The 18,610-nt window shown below is 45.8% G+C and overlaps 1 protein-coding gene across 5 annotated transcripts in view; it reads left to right on the top strand.

The window, feature by feature from the left end:
• CHID1 (chitinase domain containing 1) overlaps positions 1-18,610 on the top strand; it is a 127,168-nt gene that overhangs the window by 2,247 nt on the left and 106,311 nt on the right. The window contains exons 2-6 of one of the 5 annotated variants that reach the window (XM_064163128.1): positions 4,126-4,278; positions 9,605-9,680; positions 13,557-13,699; positions 15,793-15,942; positions 17,036-17,168. In XM_064163128.1, coding sequence (XP_064019198.1) covers positions 13,574-13,699; positions 15,793-15,942; positions 17,036-17,168 — 409 coding nt within the window. In that variant the 5' untranslated portion in view covers positions 4,126-4,278; positions 9,605-9,680; positions 13,557-13,573. Of the gene's footprint in view, positions 1-4,125; positions 4,279-7,299; positions 7,372-9,604; positions 9,681-11,842; positions 11,936-13,546; positions 13,700-15,792; positions 15,943-17,035; positions 17,169-18,610 lie in introns of those variants that run through there. The other 4 variants (XM_064163130.1, XM_064163131.1, XM_064163129.1 and 1 more) reach the window with 4 other exon arrangements.

The following is an 18,610-nucleotide window of genomic DNA, read 5'->3' as shown; positions in this document are numbered from 1 at the left end:
CCTAAGTGACACAGTTGCTTAGCATTGTGATTCACATTCCTGTGACTCCTTGGACGTGAAGCTCTGCATAGCCCAGGCCACGTGTGTCTCATGAAGGCTGTGAGCATACAGAGCAACACAGTCTTACACACTACATCTACTCCTGATACTGAAAACATTTTGAGGTTAAACAGCTTTCATTCTAATGGACTGCCCAGGGAGGTGGTGGAGTCACCATCTCTGGAGGTGTTCAAGAAAAGACTGGATGAGGCAGTTGGTGCCATGGTCTAGTTGACTGGATAGGGCTGGGTGCTAGGCTGGACTGGATGAGCTTGGAGGTCTCTTCCAACCTGGCTGATTCTATGATTAAACATGCCAAAGAGGTAGGTCTGCACAGCACAATTGATCTCATTGGCTGAAAGGAGATTCAAATTCAAAAGTAGGCTGAGAGTTTCAATCATAATTCAAGTGATTAGTATACTTAGTGGATTATTAAGGACCTGGAGAATCATGGTATTAAGGGCTACTGGAGATCAATCAGTCATTTAATCTCTTTGCCTGCACATTTCAAGCAATTTCATCTCACCTGTTACTTGTTGGATTTTGTTGGTTTGCTTGTTTTCTTTTTTTCCCTTTATTGAACCCTGTATCTAGCTTTTAGCTGCAGCCTGTCTTCCAGAAAGACACTCAGTCTTGATGTGACTCTGTTAAATTCACTATTTTTTTCCTATGGTTAATCCTCCTCATTTACAGCTTGCATATTACTTAGATCTACCAAGCTCTACTGCCTTTGAGATAATGATAGACTTTTCTCCCATGGATAAAGAACTGCATAGTGCTTGCTTCTATCTATCTGATAGTGGCTGCATACTTCAGGTCATCTCTCAAGTGTCTGTTCTGTGTATTTTCTGGATGTGTGGTTAGATGGCTGCTTTTTATTTGTTTAAGTATCTACTAGAAAGACAAGATGGTAGCATGTGGGAGTCATTCACATGTCTGTGTCTCCCTGAATCCAGAGAATCTGAGTTGGATAGAAGACTACTTGTGCACAATGGCTTGTAGTTGCACAACTTGTCTTATATTCAACTCAGATTCTTTGCCATCTGTAGGTTTACATGAAAAAGATCTCTACTTTTTCATAGCTTTACAAACAGATTTTGCTGCTTAACAGCAATTTCTGTTTACTTTTGAAGTTGAAAACTTAAGATGTTACCAGGTAGGAGATTCTGGTTTAGGAAATAAAAAAGATGTATACTTTTCTGAGTTAGCCAAAATGTTGAACTGATGTCTACTCTTAAGAGCACAGTGACACCTAAAGGCTGATCACACCAGTCCTGTCTGGCTGCACTGCAGTCTGTGCTGCAAGTCATGCAGGTACACTTCAACTTCTTTTGAAGTAGTGCCTTAAATACTACTAACAGAATCACCATGGCAGTATCAACCTAAGCAAGGGCTGCAAATTCTGCATGGGAACTGGGGTAAAGACTCAAATAGTGAACTCCTGTGGAGCTCTCTAGTTTTGTAACAATACTGCTGACTATTTCCTTTGAAATGGCTCAGTATGCAGTACACACACCTTAGTTATGTCAGCCTCCTTTGACTGACTTTAGAGGCCTATAGAATCAGAGAATCAACCATGTTGGAGGAGACCTCCAAGCTCATCCAGCCCAACCTAGCACCCAGCCCTGGCCAATCAACCAGACCATGGCACTAAGTGTCACTTTTCTTGAGCACCTCCAGGCATGGTGACTCCACCACCTCCCTGGGCAGCCCATTCCAATGCCAATTGCTCTCTCTGCCAGGAACTCTCTCCTAACATCCAGCCTAGACCTCCCCTGCCACAACTTGAGACTGTGTCCCCTTGTTCTGTTGCTGCTTGCCTGGGAGCAGAGCCCAACCCCACTTGGCTACAGCCTCCCTTCAGGTAGCTGTAGGCAGCAATGAGGACTGCCCTGAGCCTCCTCTTTTCCAGGCTAAACAACCCCAGCTCCCTCAGCCTCTCCTCACAGGGATGATCAAGGCTGGAGGGTAGCCTTGCTGCCTGTCTTTTCTTTTCTTTTCTTTTCTTTTCTTTTCTTTTCTTTTCTTTTCTTTTCTTTTCTTTTCTTTTCTTTTCTTTTCTTCTCTTTTCTTCTCTTTTCTTCTCTTTTCTTCTCTTTTCTTCTCTTTTCTTCTCTTTTCTTCTCTTTTCTTCTCTTTTCTTCTCTTTTCTTCTCTTTTCTTCTCTTTTCTTCTCTTCTCTTCTCTTCTCTTCTCTTCTCTTCTCTTCTCTTCTCTTCTCTTCTCTTCTCTTCTCTTCTCTTCTCTTCTCTTCTTTTCTTTTCTTTTCTTTTCTTTTCTTTTCTTTTCTTTTCTTTTCTTTTCTTTTCTTTTCTTTTCTTTTCTTTTCTTTTCTTTTCTTTTCTTTTCTCTTCTTTTCTCTTCTTTTCTTTTCTCTTCTTTTCTCTTCTTTTCTCTTCTTTTCTTTTCTTTTCTTTTCTTTTCTTTTCTTTTCTTTTCTTTTCTTTTCTTTTCTTTTCTTTTCTTTTCTTTTCTTTTCTTTTCTTTTCTTTTCTTTTCTTTTCTTTTCTTTTCTTTTCTTTTCTTTTCTTTTCTCTATCCTTTCCTTAACAAAGGCTTATGCAATTATGGCAAATGTGCAGGTCTGCCCTTATTGCCTCAGAATTTAAAACTTACTAGCCCATTTCAGACAGTTTTGGTATGGAGAAGGTAAAATTGTTATGTGGATCAATAGATGGAGAAAAGAGAGCTTGTAATGGTCTCTAGATGAGTCCTGACTGAAAGAAGCACTGTAGTGTAAGCTCAGCTGTTATTACACAGCACAGACTTCACACTAAGCACAGCCTTTCATGAACACACTGAGTTAATAAATCTGGAGAACATTTTGGTTTGAGCTTAGCATCTATAAAACAGCAGTCTGTGAAAAACCAGACTTCATTAATTTCATTCATCCCAAGATGTTGTGATTTTTTTAAAGGGATTTGTAATTACTGCTAAGTCAGAATTAAAGAGGAAATAGTCTCAGGAAATGCTTTCCTATTACATTGAATCACAGAATATCAGGGGCTGGAAGGGATCTCCAAAGCTCAACCAGGCCAACCCCCCTGCCAGAGCAGGATCACCTAGAGTGGATCACACAGGAATGCATCCAGGTGGGTTTTGAATATCTCCAGAGAGAGAGACTCCACAACCTCCCGGGCAGCCTGTTCCACTGTTCTGTTATCCTCACAGTGAAAAAAGATTTCCTCATGTTTCCTTGTTTCCTATGCCTCAGCTTCCACCCATTGCCCTTTGTCCTGTCATTGGGCATCACTGAGCAGAGGCTGGCTCCATCCTCTTGGCACTCACCCTGCACATATTTATAAACATGAATGAAGTCATCCCTCAGTCTCCTCTTCTCCAAACTGCAGATCTCCAGCTCCCTCAGGCTCTCCTCATAAGGAAGATGTTCCACTCCCTTCCTCATTTTTGTGTCTCTGTCCTGGACTCTGATGTCCCTCTTGACCTGAGTGGCCCAGAACTGGAAACAGTATTCCAGATGCAGCCTCACCAACGCATCATTTGCCAACAAATCCACAATGTTTATCCCTTCTTTTCCATGTCATACAGGATCACAGGGTGTTAGAGGTTGGACGGGACCCAAAGAGACCATCGAGTTCAACCCCCCTGCCAGAGCAGGACCACACAATCTAGCTCAGGTCACACAGGAACACATCCAGACAGGCCTTGAAAGGCTCCAGAGAAGGAGACTCCACAACCTTTCTGGGGAGCTTGTTCCAGTGCTCTGGGACCTTTACAGTAAAGAAGTTTCCCCTTGTGTTGAGGTGGAACCTCCTGTACTGCAGCTGCCTTCCATTGCTCCTTGTCCTATCACAGGGAACAAGTGAGAAGAGCATTGCAACGTTGTATTTTAATACAAGGATTTGAACAATTATACTGACCTTCACTTGGACAGGATAATCTTGGAGGTCTCTTCCAACCTGGTTGATTCTGTGATTCACAAAATTCTGCCACTAAACTGAATGGCTTCAGCTGGTGAGGCCATTTGTGGGAATTAATAAAAAGGGAATTGTTCCTTTCCCTTTGTTACTTCTGTCAGATTTATCCATCATCCCATCAGTCATTCCTTCCTTCTCCTTCTTACAGTCATTCTAACCACCACTGGAAGCAAAGTGAACTAAGGAGAAAACAGAGTCGGTGGCTCCTCTACATATTTGAGACATGCAACCACCTTTCTCTACCTGACTGCTGACATTCATTACCCATGAACAGAGGACCAGCAATGGAGCAAAGCTGGAGGTGGGGAGATTCAGACTGGACGTGAGCATGAGAGTGGTGAGAGGCTGGAATGGGTTGGCCTGGGAGGTGGTTGAGGCCCCATCCCTTGCAGGGAGGTTGGAACTAGATGATCCTTGTGGTCCCTTCCAACCCTAACTAATTCTATGATTCTATGATTTTGTAGTATCAAGTTCAGTTACCAAATTTGGTGAGTGCATAGGTAGGCATCAGGAGCTGAATGAGATACACTCCCGATTCCCAGATCTGATACAGATCCCTGTCTCTGGAGAATACTGAAGATTGAGAAGCATAAAGATCCTCTTATCTTTCAATCTTGTTTAGTGGAACACAGGTCTCTGCTGGAGAATGTGGATGTGTTAAAATTTGGGTGCACTCTCACATCAGAGAGAGACAATATCTGTGATTTCTTTAGAGGTAGCTGCAGGTCTTCTCAGTGGCAGCCTGCAACCTGTCAGCTGCCCGTGGCAGGGGGGTTGGAACTAGATGAACCTTGTGATCCCTTCCAACCCTGACTGATTCTATGATTCTGTGATTCTATACTTGCAGCAAACCTTTGGATCAGTCCCACAGAGAGGCAGTAGGACAATACTATGGTAATACAAGATAGGAAATCATAGTGTGATGGTTTGGGTGTTACCCAACCCCCCCCAGATTGGAGGCAAAACTGATATTGTTTTTTTTACCCTCATACCTTATCTCTGCTCTTCCTGCTATTTAGAAGTGTAACCTGGAAAGAGATGAAGTTTGTAAGATGTGAAGAGCAGGTTACAAACCAGCAGAAAATCTGGTACCATGTCAGTTGTAAATTTCTGTAGGTACTGTATTTATGCACCTTGTAAATTAGAGGCAGCTGCTATATGAAAGTGCACTGTATGTCAAACACATAGGATCATAGGATCATAGAATCAACCAGGTTGGAAGAGACCTCCAAGATCATCCAGGCAGTCCCAGGAGATGAAAAAAACCCTCACAATTTCTTGAGGTGAAAGCTAAAGGATTCAAAGGTGTTTTGGTAACACTAAAACAAGTGGGATGAGACATTCATTTTCCTTGCTTTTTAGTCTGTAAGTGTGTGGGTCCAAATGTGGTAGTGAGTGACAGTTTCTGTTGTGAAGTCCTTGCTAGAATTTCGACCTGGGTTATTTAGTGCACAGAAAGTGCCAGAGAGAGACCAGTTCACAAGCAAGAATTGTTCAGAGGTAAACCAGTATTTTATTCAGTGCTATGCAATGTTTAGGGAGATCTTCATTACATAAGACTGAATGAAAGAGAAAGACAGATGAGGATTGAATAAGGTAACCTTCCAGTTCAGCTTCTGGGAGGTCACACCAAGCTGTAACCAGCACAGAAAGCAGGTCACAGAACGGCTTCTGTTGGGAAGGCACTGCCAGGATCTGCCAGGATCTACCAGGCTTGCCACTACATCATGACATAACACATCTGTTTTTATCAAGGCTTTTGGTCTGCTATTTAGTCCCTGCAAGCAGCCCACAAAAACAACAGGGTTACGTCACAACTGCTACTGCAGTGAAAATAGTAGTAGCACAGTCATGTTGCATGTGAAAACACAAACTGTAGAAGGTCAAAACAGAAGAGAATAAAAATCTCAATTTAAAACATAAACTTTTATTTGAAAGCCTGTTAATGGCCATCTGAGATTTGACCCCTCCTTCCTGCACAGCTGGAGTTAGCCTTCTTTGTGCTGTCATTTATCTAAGTCCCCTACTTACAGACAGTATTTGTTACAGCAAGCAGCTCTCCAAGGGATTGCAGTTAGACCACGAGTTGCACTTGCTTTAGCTTGGACTTGATGATCTTGAAGATCTTTTCCAGCCTGATTGATTCTGTGATTCTTTGGGTACTGATGAGCACCAATGCAACCTGCACCCAGGTGTAGTCCTTTTGCCAGCGTGCAAAGACAGAATCAGGCTATCTGCTCAATTTCAGTGCTGGGTGATAAACCACAAATGCAGTCCTTGATAGCTCCAGCAGCAGCAGTTTATATATTGTATTTCTATATGATTAGTTACATCATTTTACATCCCATCAATCACTGTACACCTGCTCCATCCCTTACCTATGCCATTATACTATTATCTAGTCATAATACTAAGAGGGTCCAGCATTTACATTTAAATTCTTCTTCTGGAGATGTGGGTTTTAGTCTTAAAATGCTCACAGGTCGTGGAGAAGACACCTTGATGTTTTGGTCCGTGTCCAAATCTGCCTCTGGTTTATGTTGTGACAGCAGAAGGCATAATCTGCAGAGGCTGACAGATTTTTACTGTCTTTAGATACTGCTCTTAATTCCTGTGTCCTGTTTGCATTCATTTCAGCCTTCGAGCTCATTCTGCCCTTCAGTCTTAAGACCTTCAGTCTTAAGCTTTCCATTCCTCTTAGCCTGGTTTCACATCAGTTCATTTCATACACATTTTAACTCCATCCTTCCAACATAGCCTGTCTGGATGCGTTCCTGTGTGACCTGAGCGAGATTCTGTGGTCCTGCTCTGGCAGAAGGGTTGGACTCAATGATCAGTATCTGAAGGGGACCCACAAGAAGGCTGGGCAGGGACTTTTTGTGCTGTCAGGTAGTGGTAGGACTGGGGGGAATGGAGCAAAGCGAGAAATAGGGAGATTCAGACTGGAGGTTAGGAAGAAGTTCTTCCCCATGAGGGTGGTGAGACTCTGGAAGGGGTTGCCTTGAGAGGTGGTGGAAGCCTTCTCCCTGGAGGTGTTTAAGGCCAGGCTGGACGAGGTGTCCTAGTGTGAGGTGTCCCTGCCCATGGCAGGGGGGTTGGAACTGGCTGATCCTTGAGGTCTCTTCCAACCCTGAGTGATTCTGCGATCTGTGGAGATGCTGTGATAACCGGGACAGCTCCGTCGGTGCCTTTCGGCCCCGGGGCGCACAGAGCCGCACAGAGCCGGCCCAGGCGGCAGCCGCCCGCAGAGGCGCAGGCAGCAGCAGGAGCCTGCCGCCATTGCGGCGCCGCCCGCGCCCTCTGCCGCCATTGCCGCCCGAGCGCTGCCCGTCAGGCACTGCTGCCCGTCAGGCACTGCTGCCCGCCCCTACTTCCCAGGCGGCGGCGGCGGGCGGTAGGTGGGGGCAGCGAGCGGTGGCGGCGGCGGAGGAGGAGGAGGAGGAGAAGGAGGAGAAGGAGGAGAAGGAGAGGAAGGAGGAAGAGGAGGGCTGCTGAGGGGCGGGCGGAGAAGCAGGCTGTGTCGGGCGGTGCGGTGGCTCCCCAGCCGCGGCGGGGCTGACATGGCGGTGGAGCGTGGCCCCACGGGGAACGGGCCCGGGGGTAGGCCGCGGCGGGATGTGCGCCGAGGCGGACTGCGAGGAGCAGCTTTGCCGTGGGGAGGCTCGGATGAGGAGAGCAAAGTCTTGCTGTTAGAGTAGAGCACCTCGCAAGAGCAGGCGGCGTTCTCTAGGGAAAAGCTTCGGGAGCTGTGAGGGCGCTGGAGCCCGGGAGCAGGCTGCCCGGAGCGGTTGTGCGCTCTCCTGGACAGACACCGACCCCACCTGCCCTCTCATCCTGCGCAAGCTGCTCTGCGCGCCGCTGCTTTAGCAGGGGGATTGGACTGGATGGTCTCCAGAAGCCCTTTCCAACCCCACCCTGCTGGGACTCTGTGTGAGGAGATGGAGTAATATTTACCCAGGCTGCAAACGGAGTTGTTTCCATGCTCTGCACTGCTGCACCTAGATGTTTGTTGATTTCATTTAAAACCACTGTAATGTAGAATCATAGAATCAACCAGGTTGGAAGAGACCTCCAAGATCATCCAGTCCAACCTGTATACTTCCTGCTACCATCCAGCCTATACCTCCCCCTGGCACAACTTGAGACTATGCTTGTTGTGTCGCTGGTTGCCTGGGCTTCCTTCACTGAGTGATGCACTCTCCTGCAACAGTGTCTGCCTCACCAAAATGGGGCATCCAGCTCCTTGCTGGTGGGGTTAGCAGTAACAAGCAGGCATTGCTTCCTTACAGAGGTGCACATCTTTTGGTGCTGGGGACGTTCCCTGAAACCCAGCGCAGCAGCTGAAATTGGTGGTGGGTACTTACACAGTGAAATGTACAAATTACACCTCCTGTCAGCACCTGCTGTGGACATAGGTCACTTTCTTGCTCGTTTCACATTAAAGTGACCAGCAGGAGGCTTCTCTTGTGAGACCCCCATCTGCAGCCCCACGTCCAGTTCTGGGGCTCCCAGCATAAGAGGGACATGGAACTGTTGGAGGCCACAAAGATGATCAGGAGGCTACAGAACGTCTCCTGTGGGAGAGTTTGGGCTCTTCAGCCTGGAGAAGAAAAGACTCTGGGGAAACCTTAGAGCAGCCTTCTAGTACCTGAAGGAGCAACAAGAGAGCTGGGGAGGGGAAATGGGCAAAGGCTTTAAGCTGGAAGAGGGGAGATTTAGAACGGATATTGGGAAGAAATTTTGGACAGTGAGGAACACGTTGCCCACAAAGTTGTGGATGCTCCTTTCTTAGAGGTGTCCAATACCAAGTTGAATGAGACCTTGAGCAGCCTGGGCTAGTGGAAGATGTCCCTGCCCATGGCAGGGAGTTTGGAACTGGATAATCTTCAAGATCCCTTCCAACCCAAACCATTTTATGAACCTATGAAAGATCCAGCACCTCTTAAATTCACTACAATGCTCAGAATATGAGGGGCTTGTTTTGGACAGTGGTCTTCCAGCAAGGAAGTGTCATCTCCAGGGTCACTCTGGTCTCTTAAACTTGAACTTTGCTTAAAATTTTAAATCCTCTTTCTCATACGGTCACAAGTCAGATCATCACCTGGCTTGATAGGTCCTGGAACATATGAATTGGTTTTCTCTGGGTTTGAAGGACACTTGGTTAGTTAAGGAAAGATCTGTGTGGAGTGATAAGGATGCAAAAGCTCTTCATTATTTACAGGCAAATAAGGATATGGTTAAGTTACTGAGATGGCACAAGCTGCCCAAGCTAATTAAAATTTGTAAACATTTCCCAACAGTTAGAATCTAATTTCTTTAAAGATAAAGCATCAACATTAACTCTGATTTCAGGATAGTTACTGTGCCAGCCTCCAAGGTTATTGAGTTTCTTTGATTGCTGCTTTTGGACAGCCTCAGTCTGTGCCAGCTTTTCTCTCTTGCATTTAAAACATCTGACTGCAAGCTTACCTCCTGTGAAAATTCAAGTTAAGCAAACTCTGGCTTAGATAGAAACCTGGGCTTTGGATTCCTTCCTCATAAGATGCTTTGAACCTTAAGTTGTTTGTGGTATCAGTCAAATGAGGACACAAATGGAGTCAGTATTAAACCTTGCTTGCATTTTGCAGTGACACAGGCAATAAATACAGTTCTATTCCGTCTAGCTTCATGAGAACTGAGAACTGGTGAAGGACATCTTGTTTGGTAAGACTTGCACAATTCATACTGACAGTTTCCATAAAGAGCATTTAAAGTTTGCCTGGTTCATGTAGTAGAGTGATGCTGTCTACTTAATATTCACTAAACCAATATCATTAACAGATAATTATGACTGGTTCATGTAGTTGAATGATGCAGTCTATTTAATACCCTCTAAACTGATGTTGTTAAAGAGCAAATTATTACAGTAAGATTCCAACCAGTAGCTGTTCTTGGACTATCGATAGCATAGACCCCTTTTACCACAGACTCAGTGTTTCCTATAGATCTAGGAGTGGATGCTGTCTTAATAATCATTGACAAATGGATATGATCATGTCAAGGAAATGAGCATGTTTGGATGTCTAATTAGTGTTCAGTGAGGAAGGATTTTTTTAACCTTCTGTTCTTCAGCTGTTAAACATTAACTTCTCTTCAGGGAACTAGATGCTGTTGCTAATTGTTTCTGAAAGTGAAATCAGATGCCTCCAAATCAATATGTAGCAGCTTCTGGAAGAATTGATATCCTGTCCAAGCAGTTAAGACTTGTATTGACTGTTCAGGCTCTCAATTGTTCCTCTCTGCAGAAGTTTATAGATCCTGCCAAGCTAGATGGAACAGAGCAGGTGCTATCAACAGCAACCTGCTTTGTCTAATATTTCAGGATGTGGAAAACAAAGGAGGACCAGTGACCTTGAAGTCAGAGGAGAAGCATGGCACCTTAGCTGTTTAGTAATGGGGCACTTTGAAGGTATAGCTGTGTAGGTTTTGCCCTGCCCTCTACATCCAAGAACTACTAGAAGCTGTCTGTTTTTATTTTGAAGTCTTTCTAAGGCTTGTCTAAAGCCTTTAGATAGTTTAGTGCATGAGTTTTGATGCTCTGTGTCCTTTGATGCTAATGGCATTCTTCAAGCCCTTCAGCTGCCATCATCCTTCTGCTTTGTTTCCTGTTCACGTCCTCCTCTTTTCCTGCAGGAGTTAGGGCTCCTGCAATAAATACCTCAGGTTTTTAGAACCTCACTGCTAGGCCAGCCACATCCAAATATGCTTAACCTTATTGAGTTGTTGATTTCGTCTTTGCATTGCCACTATTGGCCTCAAGTAGCTGCTGTTTCATCGAATACACCTCCATTTAACCCTTGAAGTTCCTTCTGCCACCGTGTTACAACCACAGTACTCCTTCAAGGTGCTCACTTTGCCATTGTGGGATCCTTCACCTGATGTTTTCTAGAGAGACAAAATCCTCCAGCTTTGAGCAGGCCTTGTTATCAGTGCCAGCAGAGCAAGGCTTGTAAACACGACTTGAAGAAATGAGCTCCTAGGTCTTTAAAGTAAGTGGTAGAAATGTGAATGCTTCAGAGGAATACAAGGGGCAGGAGAACTTTTAGTTTGCCAGAACTTCACAATACTATGGGGATATGATGCTTCTCCATCAGGATCTCATAAGAAGCAGCCTGATACTTACCTGGAGCCACTAGATTACTGTAGAGGAAAGCTAGCCCTAGTCTGATACACAGAATGCCAGGCTGGAAGAGACCCCAAGGATCATCTGCTCCAACCTTTGTAGGTGGTGGCAGAGTTGAAATAACTGGCCCAGCACCCTGGCAAGCTGAGTCTGCAAACTGTCAGGTGTAGAGGACTCCACTGCTTCCTTTGGGAGATGACTCCAGTGTCCGACTGTTCTCACGGTGATAAATTGTCTTCTGGAGTCCAGTGGGAATTTCCCCAGCATTAACTTATTCCCATCCCCTTTTCCATGGGACTCCTTGTCACAAGGGAGTCTGCGTCCTCCTGGTAGCCACCCTTTGTGTCCTGGTCTCTGGTGATAAGGTCTGCCCTGAGCCTTCTCTTCTCCTGGCTGCACAAGCCTAGCTCGCTCAGCCTTTCCTCACATGGCAGGTCATCCAGTCCTCTGATCATTCTTTTGGCTGTTCTCAGGACACCTCCCAGCCTGGCCATATCTTTTATTGTGCAGCATGGGCCACCGCTGCATGCAGTGCTCCAGGTGATATGTAGGATATCCACAATTAGTACTGGTTGCTTCTCCTCATTCTGGTATTCAGCCTCCTTTTGCCTTGATTGCCCTAACGATAATACTTTTTTTTCTGTTTTCTTATTTGCTTCTGGGGACTAGGCTGGAGAACCAGTGGGCATCCAGTTGGCAGCTCTCACTAGCAGTGTTCCCCAGGGATCAGTGCTGGGCCTGGTCCTGTTCAATATCTTTATTGACGATCTGGACCAGGGGATTGAGACCAACATCAGTAAGTTTGCAGGTGGCACCAAGCTAGGTGCAGGTGTGGATCTGTTGGAGGGTAGGAGAGCCTTGCAGAGGGACCTTGCCAGGCTGGATGGGTGGGCAGAGGCCAATGGGATGAGATTGAACAAAGCCTAGTGCAGGGTTCTACACTTTGGCCACAACACCCTCAAGCAGCGCTGCAGGCTGGGGCCAGAGTGGCTGAGAGCAGCCAGGCAGAGAGGGGCCTGGGGGTGCTGGTAGAGAGTAGTTGAAGATGAGCCTGCAGTGTGCCCAGGTGGGCAGCAGAGCCAATGACATCCTGGCCTGGATCAGGAACAGTGTGGGCAGCAGGACAAGGGAGGTTCTTCTGCCCCTGTACTCAGCACTGGTCAGGCCACACCTTGAGCACTGTGTCCATTTTGGGCTCCTCAATTGAAGAGAGATGTTGAGGTGCTGGAAGGTGTTGAGAGAAGGGCAGCAAGGCTGGGGAGGGGCCTGGAGCACAGCCCTGCAAGGAGAGGCTGAGGGAGCTGGGGGTGTGCAGCCTGCAGCAGAGGAGGCTCAGGGATGACCTCATTGCTCTCTAAAACTACCTGAAGGGAGGTTGTAGCCAGGTGAGGTTGGGCTCTGCTGCCAGGCAACCAGCAATAGAACAAGGGGACACAGTCTGAAGTTGTGCCAGGGCAGGTCTAGGCTGGATGTTAGGAGCGAGTTCCTGACAGAGAGTGATTGGCACTGGAATGGGCTGCCCAGGGAGGTGGTGGAGTCGCAGTGCCTGGAGGTGTTGAAGCCAAGCCTGGCTGGGGCACTTAGTGCCATTGTCTGGTTGATTGACCAGGGCTGGGTGCTAGGTTGGACTGGATGAGGTTGGAGATCTCTTCCAACCTGCTTGATTCTATGATTCTATGAACCGTTGCAAATCATGAGTGGGGAGAGGTTGTGAAACAAGCTCTGGTTGCGTTTGGAACCTTTTCTGTCAAGTTTTTGTCACAACGGAAGTGTGGTAGATAACTAGCACTGAGCAGAACTGTCCCCTGTTCTTCCTTGTTTTATCTAGAGCCATGACAAACTGTCAGAATCACTCTTGTAGACCAAAGAGACCCCTGTTTGGTGGTGGGTTTTTGGAGGTCTTCCCCATTCTGTGTGCATCACTGCCTTGGAATGGAGCTGAAGGCAAAGTTCTCCCCTGTTAGTGTAAGGGCACATAGCTATAAGCATATAGGTGTAATTCTGTCTCTTAATGAATTGGTGACTTGCTGCTGACGGTAACCCAGAAACAAATGATCTGTCTTGTCTGCTACAGAAAAGTAAGATGCTGCTGCTGTTGTTTTGGGCAGCAGACATTTATCTCAGTTTCAGCTGTAAACCATTATGGTTCTTTAGGCAAAACTGTGGGTGTCCAACCCACCTCCTCTGAAACACCTACTACAACAAAGGGCAAAAAAGGGTGTTTGAGCCTAGGAATCTTTTAAAATACTCTGCTCTTTTGCTGCCAGAGCAAAAGCATTGTTAAAACAACTGCCATAGTAAGTCTGATTCTAGAGGGTAGAAGAATAAGACATTGGCTTTACTTCTCTTATACAGCAGAACAGAATTGAACTGTTACATTCTTCTGGTCAAAGTAATATGAATTCTTATGTTTTCAGGGCAGGAGAAACTTGACATGGGGAAAACCAGCATGAGGCTTCTCTGTACTTTGCTTTGTCTGACCATGATTTGCTGGCTAGCTGAAGGTACCCTGTCAAAAACAGATGCAAAGAAGGGTGCTACAAAAAAACTGGAGGAGAAGGTAAGAGAAACAACTCAAGTGCTCATCTTACTTAACATATGCAGTGAACTAAATGAACCTTGGGAAATGGATTCTGGTTCTGTCAAATCAGTGTTAAAATCAGCCATGCATTTCCATTGAAGCTTTTGCTTATAAATAAGACTACCTGAAGCTATTGATCCCTTCAGCTTCTGTAGGCTCCTGGAGCTTTATTCCCTGTGCTTGGTAAAGGAACAGGAAGTTTTAGTCGCCTCTTGCATAGCTAACAGAGACATCCATCATACCATTTGGAAAGGGGGTCAGGGAACAGCAATTGGGCCCAAGAGCACTAGGTCCTCAGTTGTGGAAGGGAGAGTGTCCTCAGCTTTGGAAGACTGTATCCTAATAGAAGATCTTGAGGAGGCTTCTAACCAGCAGCTCCTTTGTAGGCAATAATCTCATAGCAATCTGAGCAAATGGAGCCAAGATGCTGAAGTCCCTTTTAACTTGCTGAGCATGTTCTTGTTTCCTGCTTGGTTTCTTCCAGAATTGCAAGAAAGCAGAGCAGGGCAAGGGAAAGAGGGGGTGCGAAGGGGATATGTATGTGCACATATCAACTGTGTGTACTTAGAATTGCTATGCACGTTGGGCAACAAACGGAGACATGTTCCAAATCCTCTCCCTGCAATTCTAAGTGCAGATAATCCTTTGTTATGCAGATACATCTCTCTTTGTTTGCATTGCTTAGCCTCAACCAGGAAGAAAATCTAGTCTGCAGCTAGTGAGGGTAGTACAAAGAGTTGGGACAGGCCTCTCTTGTAGCCCTTACACTGGATCAATAGATGGTCAATAGATGAGTAGAAGGCTGTGTGGTCAGGTTGACAGGCTAGAGGGAAGGGATCCATCCAGAAAGACTTGGACAGGCTGGAGAGATGGGGATGTCAGTTGGTGGCAAACTCCCCAGGAGCCAACAATAGTCTTTGGCAGCCCAGCAGGCAGCTGTGTGCTGGCTGCATCCAAAGCAGGGAGACCAGCAGAATAGGGAGGGGATTCTGCCTCTCTGCTCTGCTGAAACCTCAGTTTAAAAATTGTCTTCAAATCTTCCTGCATCTGGGGAGGAATAATAAACTCCACCAGTACAGGCTGGGAGGTGATCTGCTGGAAAGCAGTCCTGTGGAGAGGGACCTGGGGGTCCTGGTGGCCAAGAAGGCCAATGGGATCCTGGGCTGTACTGGGAGGAGTGTGTCCAGCAGATCAAGTTCTCCTCCCTCTCTACTTTGCCATAGTGAGACCTCATCTTGGATCCTGTGTTCAGTTTTGGGCTCTCCAGTTTAAAAGAGACAGGGATCTGCTGGAGAGGGTGCAGCAGAGGGCTACGAGGATGATTCGGGGACTGGAGGGCATGCTTTATGAGGAGAGGCTGAGGGACCTGGGGCTGCTTAGTCTGGAGAAGAGAAGACTTAGAGGGGTTTTGATAAATGTTTATAAGTATCTGAAGGCTGGCCAGGACAGGGGGACAGGCTCTGCTCACTTGCTGCCTGGGTTAGGACAAGGAGCAATGAATGTAAATTGCAGCACAGGAGGTTCCACCTCAGCACAAGGGGGAACTTCTTTACTGTAAGCACTGGAATGGGCTTCCCAGAGAGGTTGTGGGGTCTTCTATAGAGACTTTCAAAGCCTGTCTGGATGTGTTCCTCTGTGATCAGTGTTAGATAGTATTGTCCTGCTCTGGCAGGGGTGTTGGAGTCGATGATCTCCTTGGGTCCCTTCCAACGCCTAACATCCTGTGAGCCTGTGATTTAGTTAAGAAGTCCTCAGCCCTTTGTATCACTATTGGGGAAACATACCAGAAAGCATTGGCTGGAGAGCAGAGCTGTGGTGATAGATATTCTTTAATCTTGCTGCTTCTTGATTACATGGTTTTGCTTACATGCTTTTTACCTGACAAATGTAGTTTACTGATGGTGACAAATAATTTCTGAGTACTTCCCTGTTTCAGTTTTAAATCAGTCTGGTCTGCATCATTTAAAAGGAGTGCTCAGAGTTCAGTGATGTGGTTGGGTTTTATGCCTTTTTGGAGTCTGTCTCTATTAAAAGTGGTCCAGCTGGGTCTAAAATCTCTCTTCCTCCCTTAGACATTGCATTCTGATAAAACCGTGCAGGACAGGGGACTGGTAGTTGTGGATCCAAAAGCAAAGGATGTTATACTGGAACACAGAAGTTACTGCTCCAAGAAGACAAAGGAAAGACATTTCTCAGGAGATGTTCTGGGATATGTTACTCCTGTAAGTTAACAGAAGGAATAAAACTGCTGCTTGGAGTGAATATGCAATGTATTGTGCCAATCTGCAGCCTTGCACCCCTATCTTAAAAGCATTTTTATAACCATAGGAACTTCTGATCAAGCACAGATGAATAGCCAGGAGATTTTTTTTTGAGGGCTGACTTGGGATTCGGGTGGTCTTCAAACATTGTTTTCCCATCCATCTTTTGGAGAAGGTCTAGGTCATGTTTGACCGTCTCTAGAGGTGTTCAAGGCCTCTGAGCAACATGATCTAGTGTGAGGTATCCCTGCCCATGGCAGAGGGGTTGGAACTAGATGATCCATGAGGTCCCTTCCAGCCCTGGCAATTCTGTGACACTATAATTCTATGTTTGGGACCATTCCCTTTTCAGTGGCACCCAGTGATAGTACAGAGAGTGATTGGATACAGACTAGAACATGAGGCAGAACTTTGCTGTGAGGGCGCTGGAGCCCTGGAGCAGGCTGCCCAGAGAGGCTGTGGAACCTGGGATAATGTTTTTCTCCTTGCTGGTGAACCAGAGACCATAGTGTTCTCTTGTCCTTGCTGAGCCACGTGAAGCTGCAGTTAAGTCAGAACAGCAGGGCTATTAATTGTCCTCATACCATGCAGCAAACTGCTTGAACCTTCTAAATAAACAGTAAAAAATTTTATGCTGCTGTAAAATTGATCTCTTTTTACTATCCAGTCCTACTGTTGTTCAGAGCATCCTCTCTTGAATAATAAATGTCTCTTCCTTTTGTTCAGAGGATGCTTTTCAGGCTTTTACAGTCTTGCACTGCCCTGTAAATTTTCACCTAGCTGAGGTTCTTTGGAACCTAACTGCAGAGTCTGTAATTTCAAAATATTGGAGTTTACATGCAGCTTCCTATAATTTAGGTGAATTTGCAGATTGCCCTTTGTGTAGCTCTCAGCTTCCAGGGTATTTAAATAAAAATCATGCCCCAGAAGATTTCCTCCCACTGACCAATGGGGATCTAGCAAATGATTCTTTGTGTGTTGGTCCACAGTCAAGTGAACTCTGTGTCTTGCTTTTGAGCCTCTCACTTCTTTCTTTTCTCCTTTCTTCTGCCAGTGGAACAACCATGGCTATGACATTGCTAAAATATTTGGACCCAAATTTACACTGATCTCGCCGGTCTGGTTACAAGTGAGAAGAAGAGGGAAGGAAAGGTTCCAGTTCAGTGGCCTCCATGACGCTGATAAAGGTGGTGGTTGGTTTTTCTTTTGCACTGCAAGTAACATCACTGATCTGAGTAGCTCTGCTAATGTATGCTTGTGAGATTTTCTGTCTCTGCCTTGTAGTGAAGCACAGAACCACAGAACATTAGGGGCTAGAAAAGATCTCAAAGTATCATCCAGTCCAGAGCAGAATTACCTATAGCAGATCACACAGGAACACATCCAGGCAGGTTTTGAATATCTTCAGCAACAGAGACTCCACAACCACCCTGGGCAGCCTGTTGCAGTGTTCTGCCACCCTCACAGTGAAAACTTTTTTTTCTCATGTTTCCATGAAACTTCCTATGCCTCAGCTTCCACCATTGCCCCTTGTGCTGGCATTGGGCATCCTCCAGCAGAGCCTAGCTCCAGCCTCCTGGCACTCACCTTTACATATTGGTAAACATTGATGAGGTCACCTTTCAGTCTCCTCCAAACAGCAGAGCCCCAGCTCCTTCAGGCTCTCCTCATAAAGAAGGTGTTTCCACTGCCTTTGTCATTTCTGTGGCTCTGTGCTGGACTCTTTGAAGCATTTCCCTGAGGTTCTTCATGAACTGAGGGGCCCAGAACTGGACATAGTATTCCAGATGTGGCCTCACCAGGGCAGAGTAGAGGTCTCTCTCAACCTACTACCCACAGCCTTTCTAATACACCCTAGAATGCCATTGGCCTTGGCCAGAAGAGCACATTGCTGGCTTGTGGCCAAACTTTGATCCTCTAGGCCCACCAGGTCCTTTTTGCCTTCACTGCTCTCCATTGTTTTTTGGAGAATTTTATTCAGTGAACTTCTTCCTGTCCCCACCTGATTCCACAAGTGTCCATAGTTTATCTGTCCAAAGAATAAGCAGAATGCTTGGCTCTTCATCAGGCTGTCTACAAAGCCCCTCTGTAAAAAGAATAAAGAATGGACTAAGATTCTGGACAGGCAAAAAGTCTTCAGTCTGCACTGTGCAGTTGTTTGCCTGTTGTGGCATTGTCCCCTTTGCAAAAACCTTTGGGTGGTTTTGTTTGGGGAATAGAAAATAATGAGAAGAGAATTCTTTCCTTCACTGTCAAGAAACCTGCATCAGGTTTGGAGTTCAGCTAATGTATTTTAAATGAATTGATAGAGTCTTAATTAACACATTGTTATTTCTTAATTAGTATAATCTTAATTAATATGTTCTTAATTAATTGCTTAGTTTATGGCTTTGATTCTGAATGTGGGATGTCCTTTGAAGCAGGAATTCTTACCATGTTGGTGCCTGCTGACACATTTACAGTGCACTGCCTGCCAAGAGGAATGGATGGGACACATGAAAATACCTTTTAAAAATGAAATAAAATTACATTTCCTTCTGGGTGATGCTTGGTGACTACAGAAGTGTTGTTCTGAGCAGGCACTAGGACAGTTTCTGTGCTGCGGCATGACTCAGGGAAGGACTGGGGA

This window comes from Pogoniulus pusillus, chromosome 24 (assembly GCF_015220805.1).
Source record: "Pogoniulus pusillus isolate bPogPus1 chromosome 24, bPogPus1.pri, whole genome shotgun sequence".
NCBI classification, from domain to species: domain Eukaryota; kingdom Metazoa; phylum Chordata; class Aves; order Piciformes; family Lybiidae; genus Pogoniulus; species Pogoniulus pusillus.
This window is presented reverse-complemented; position numbering and strand designations above follow the sequence as displayed.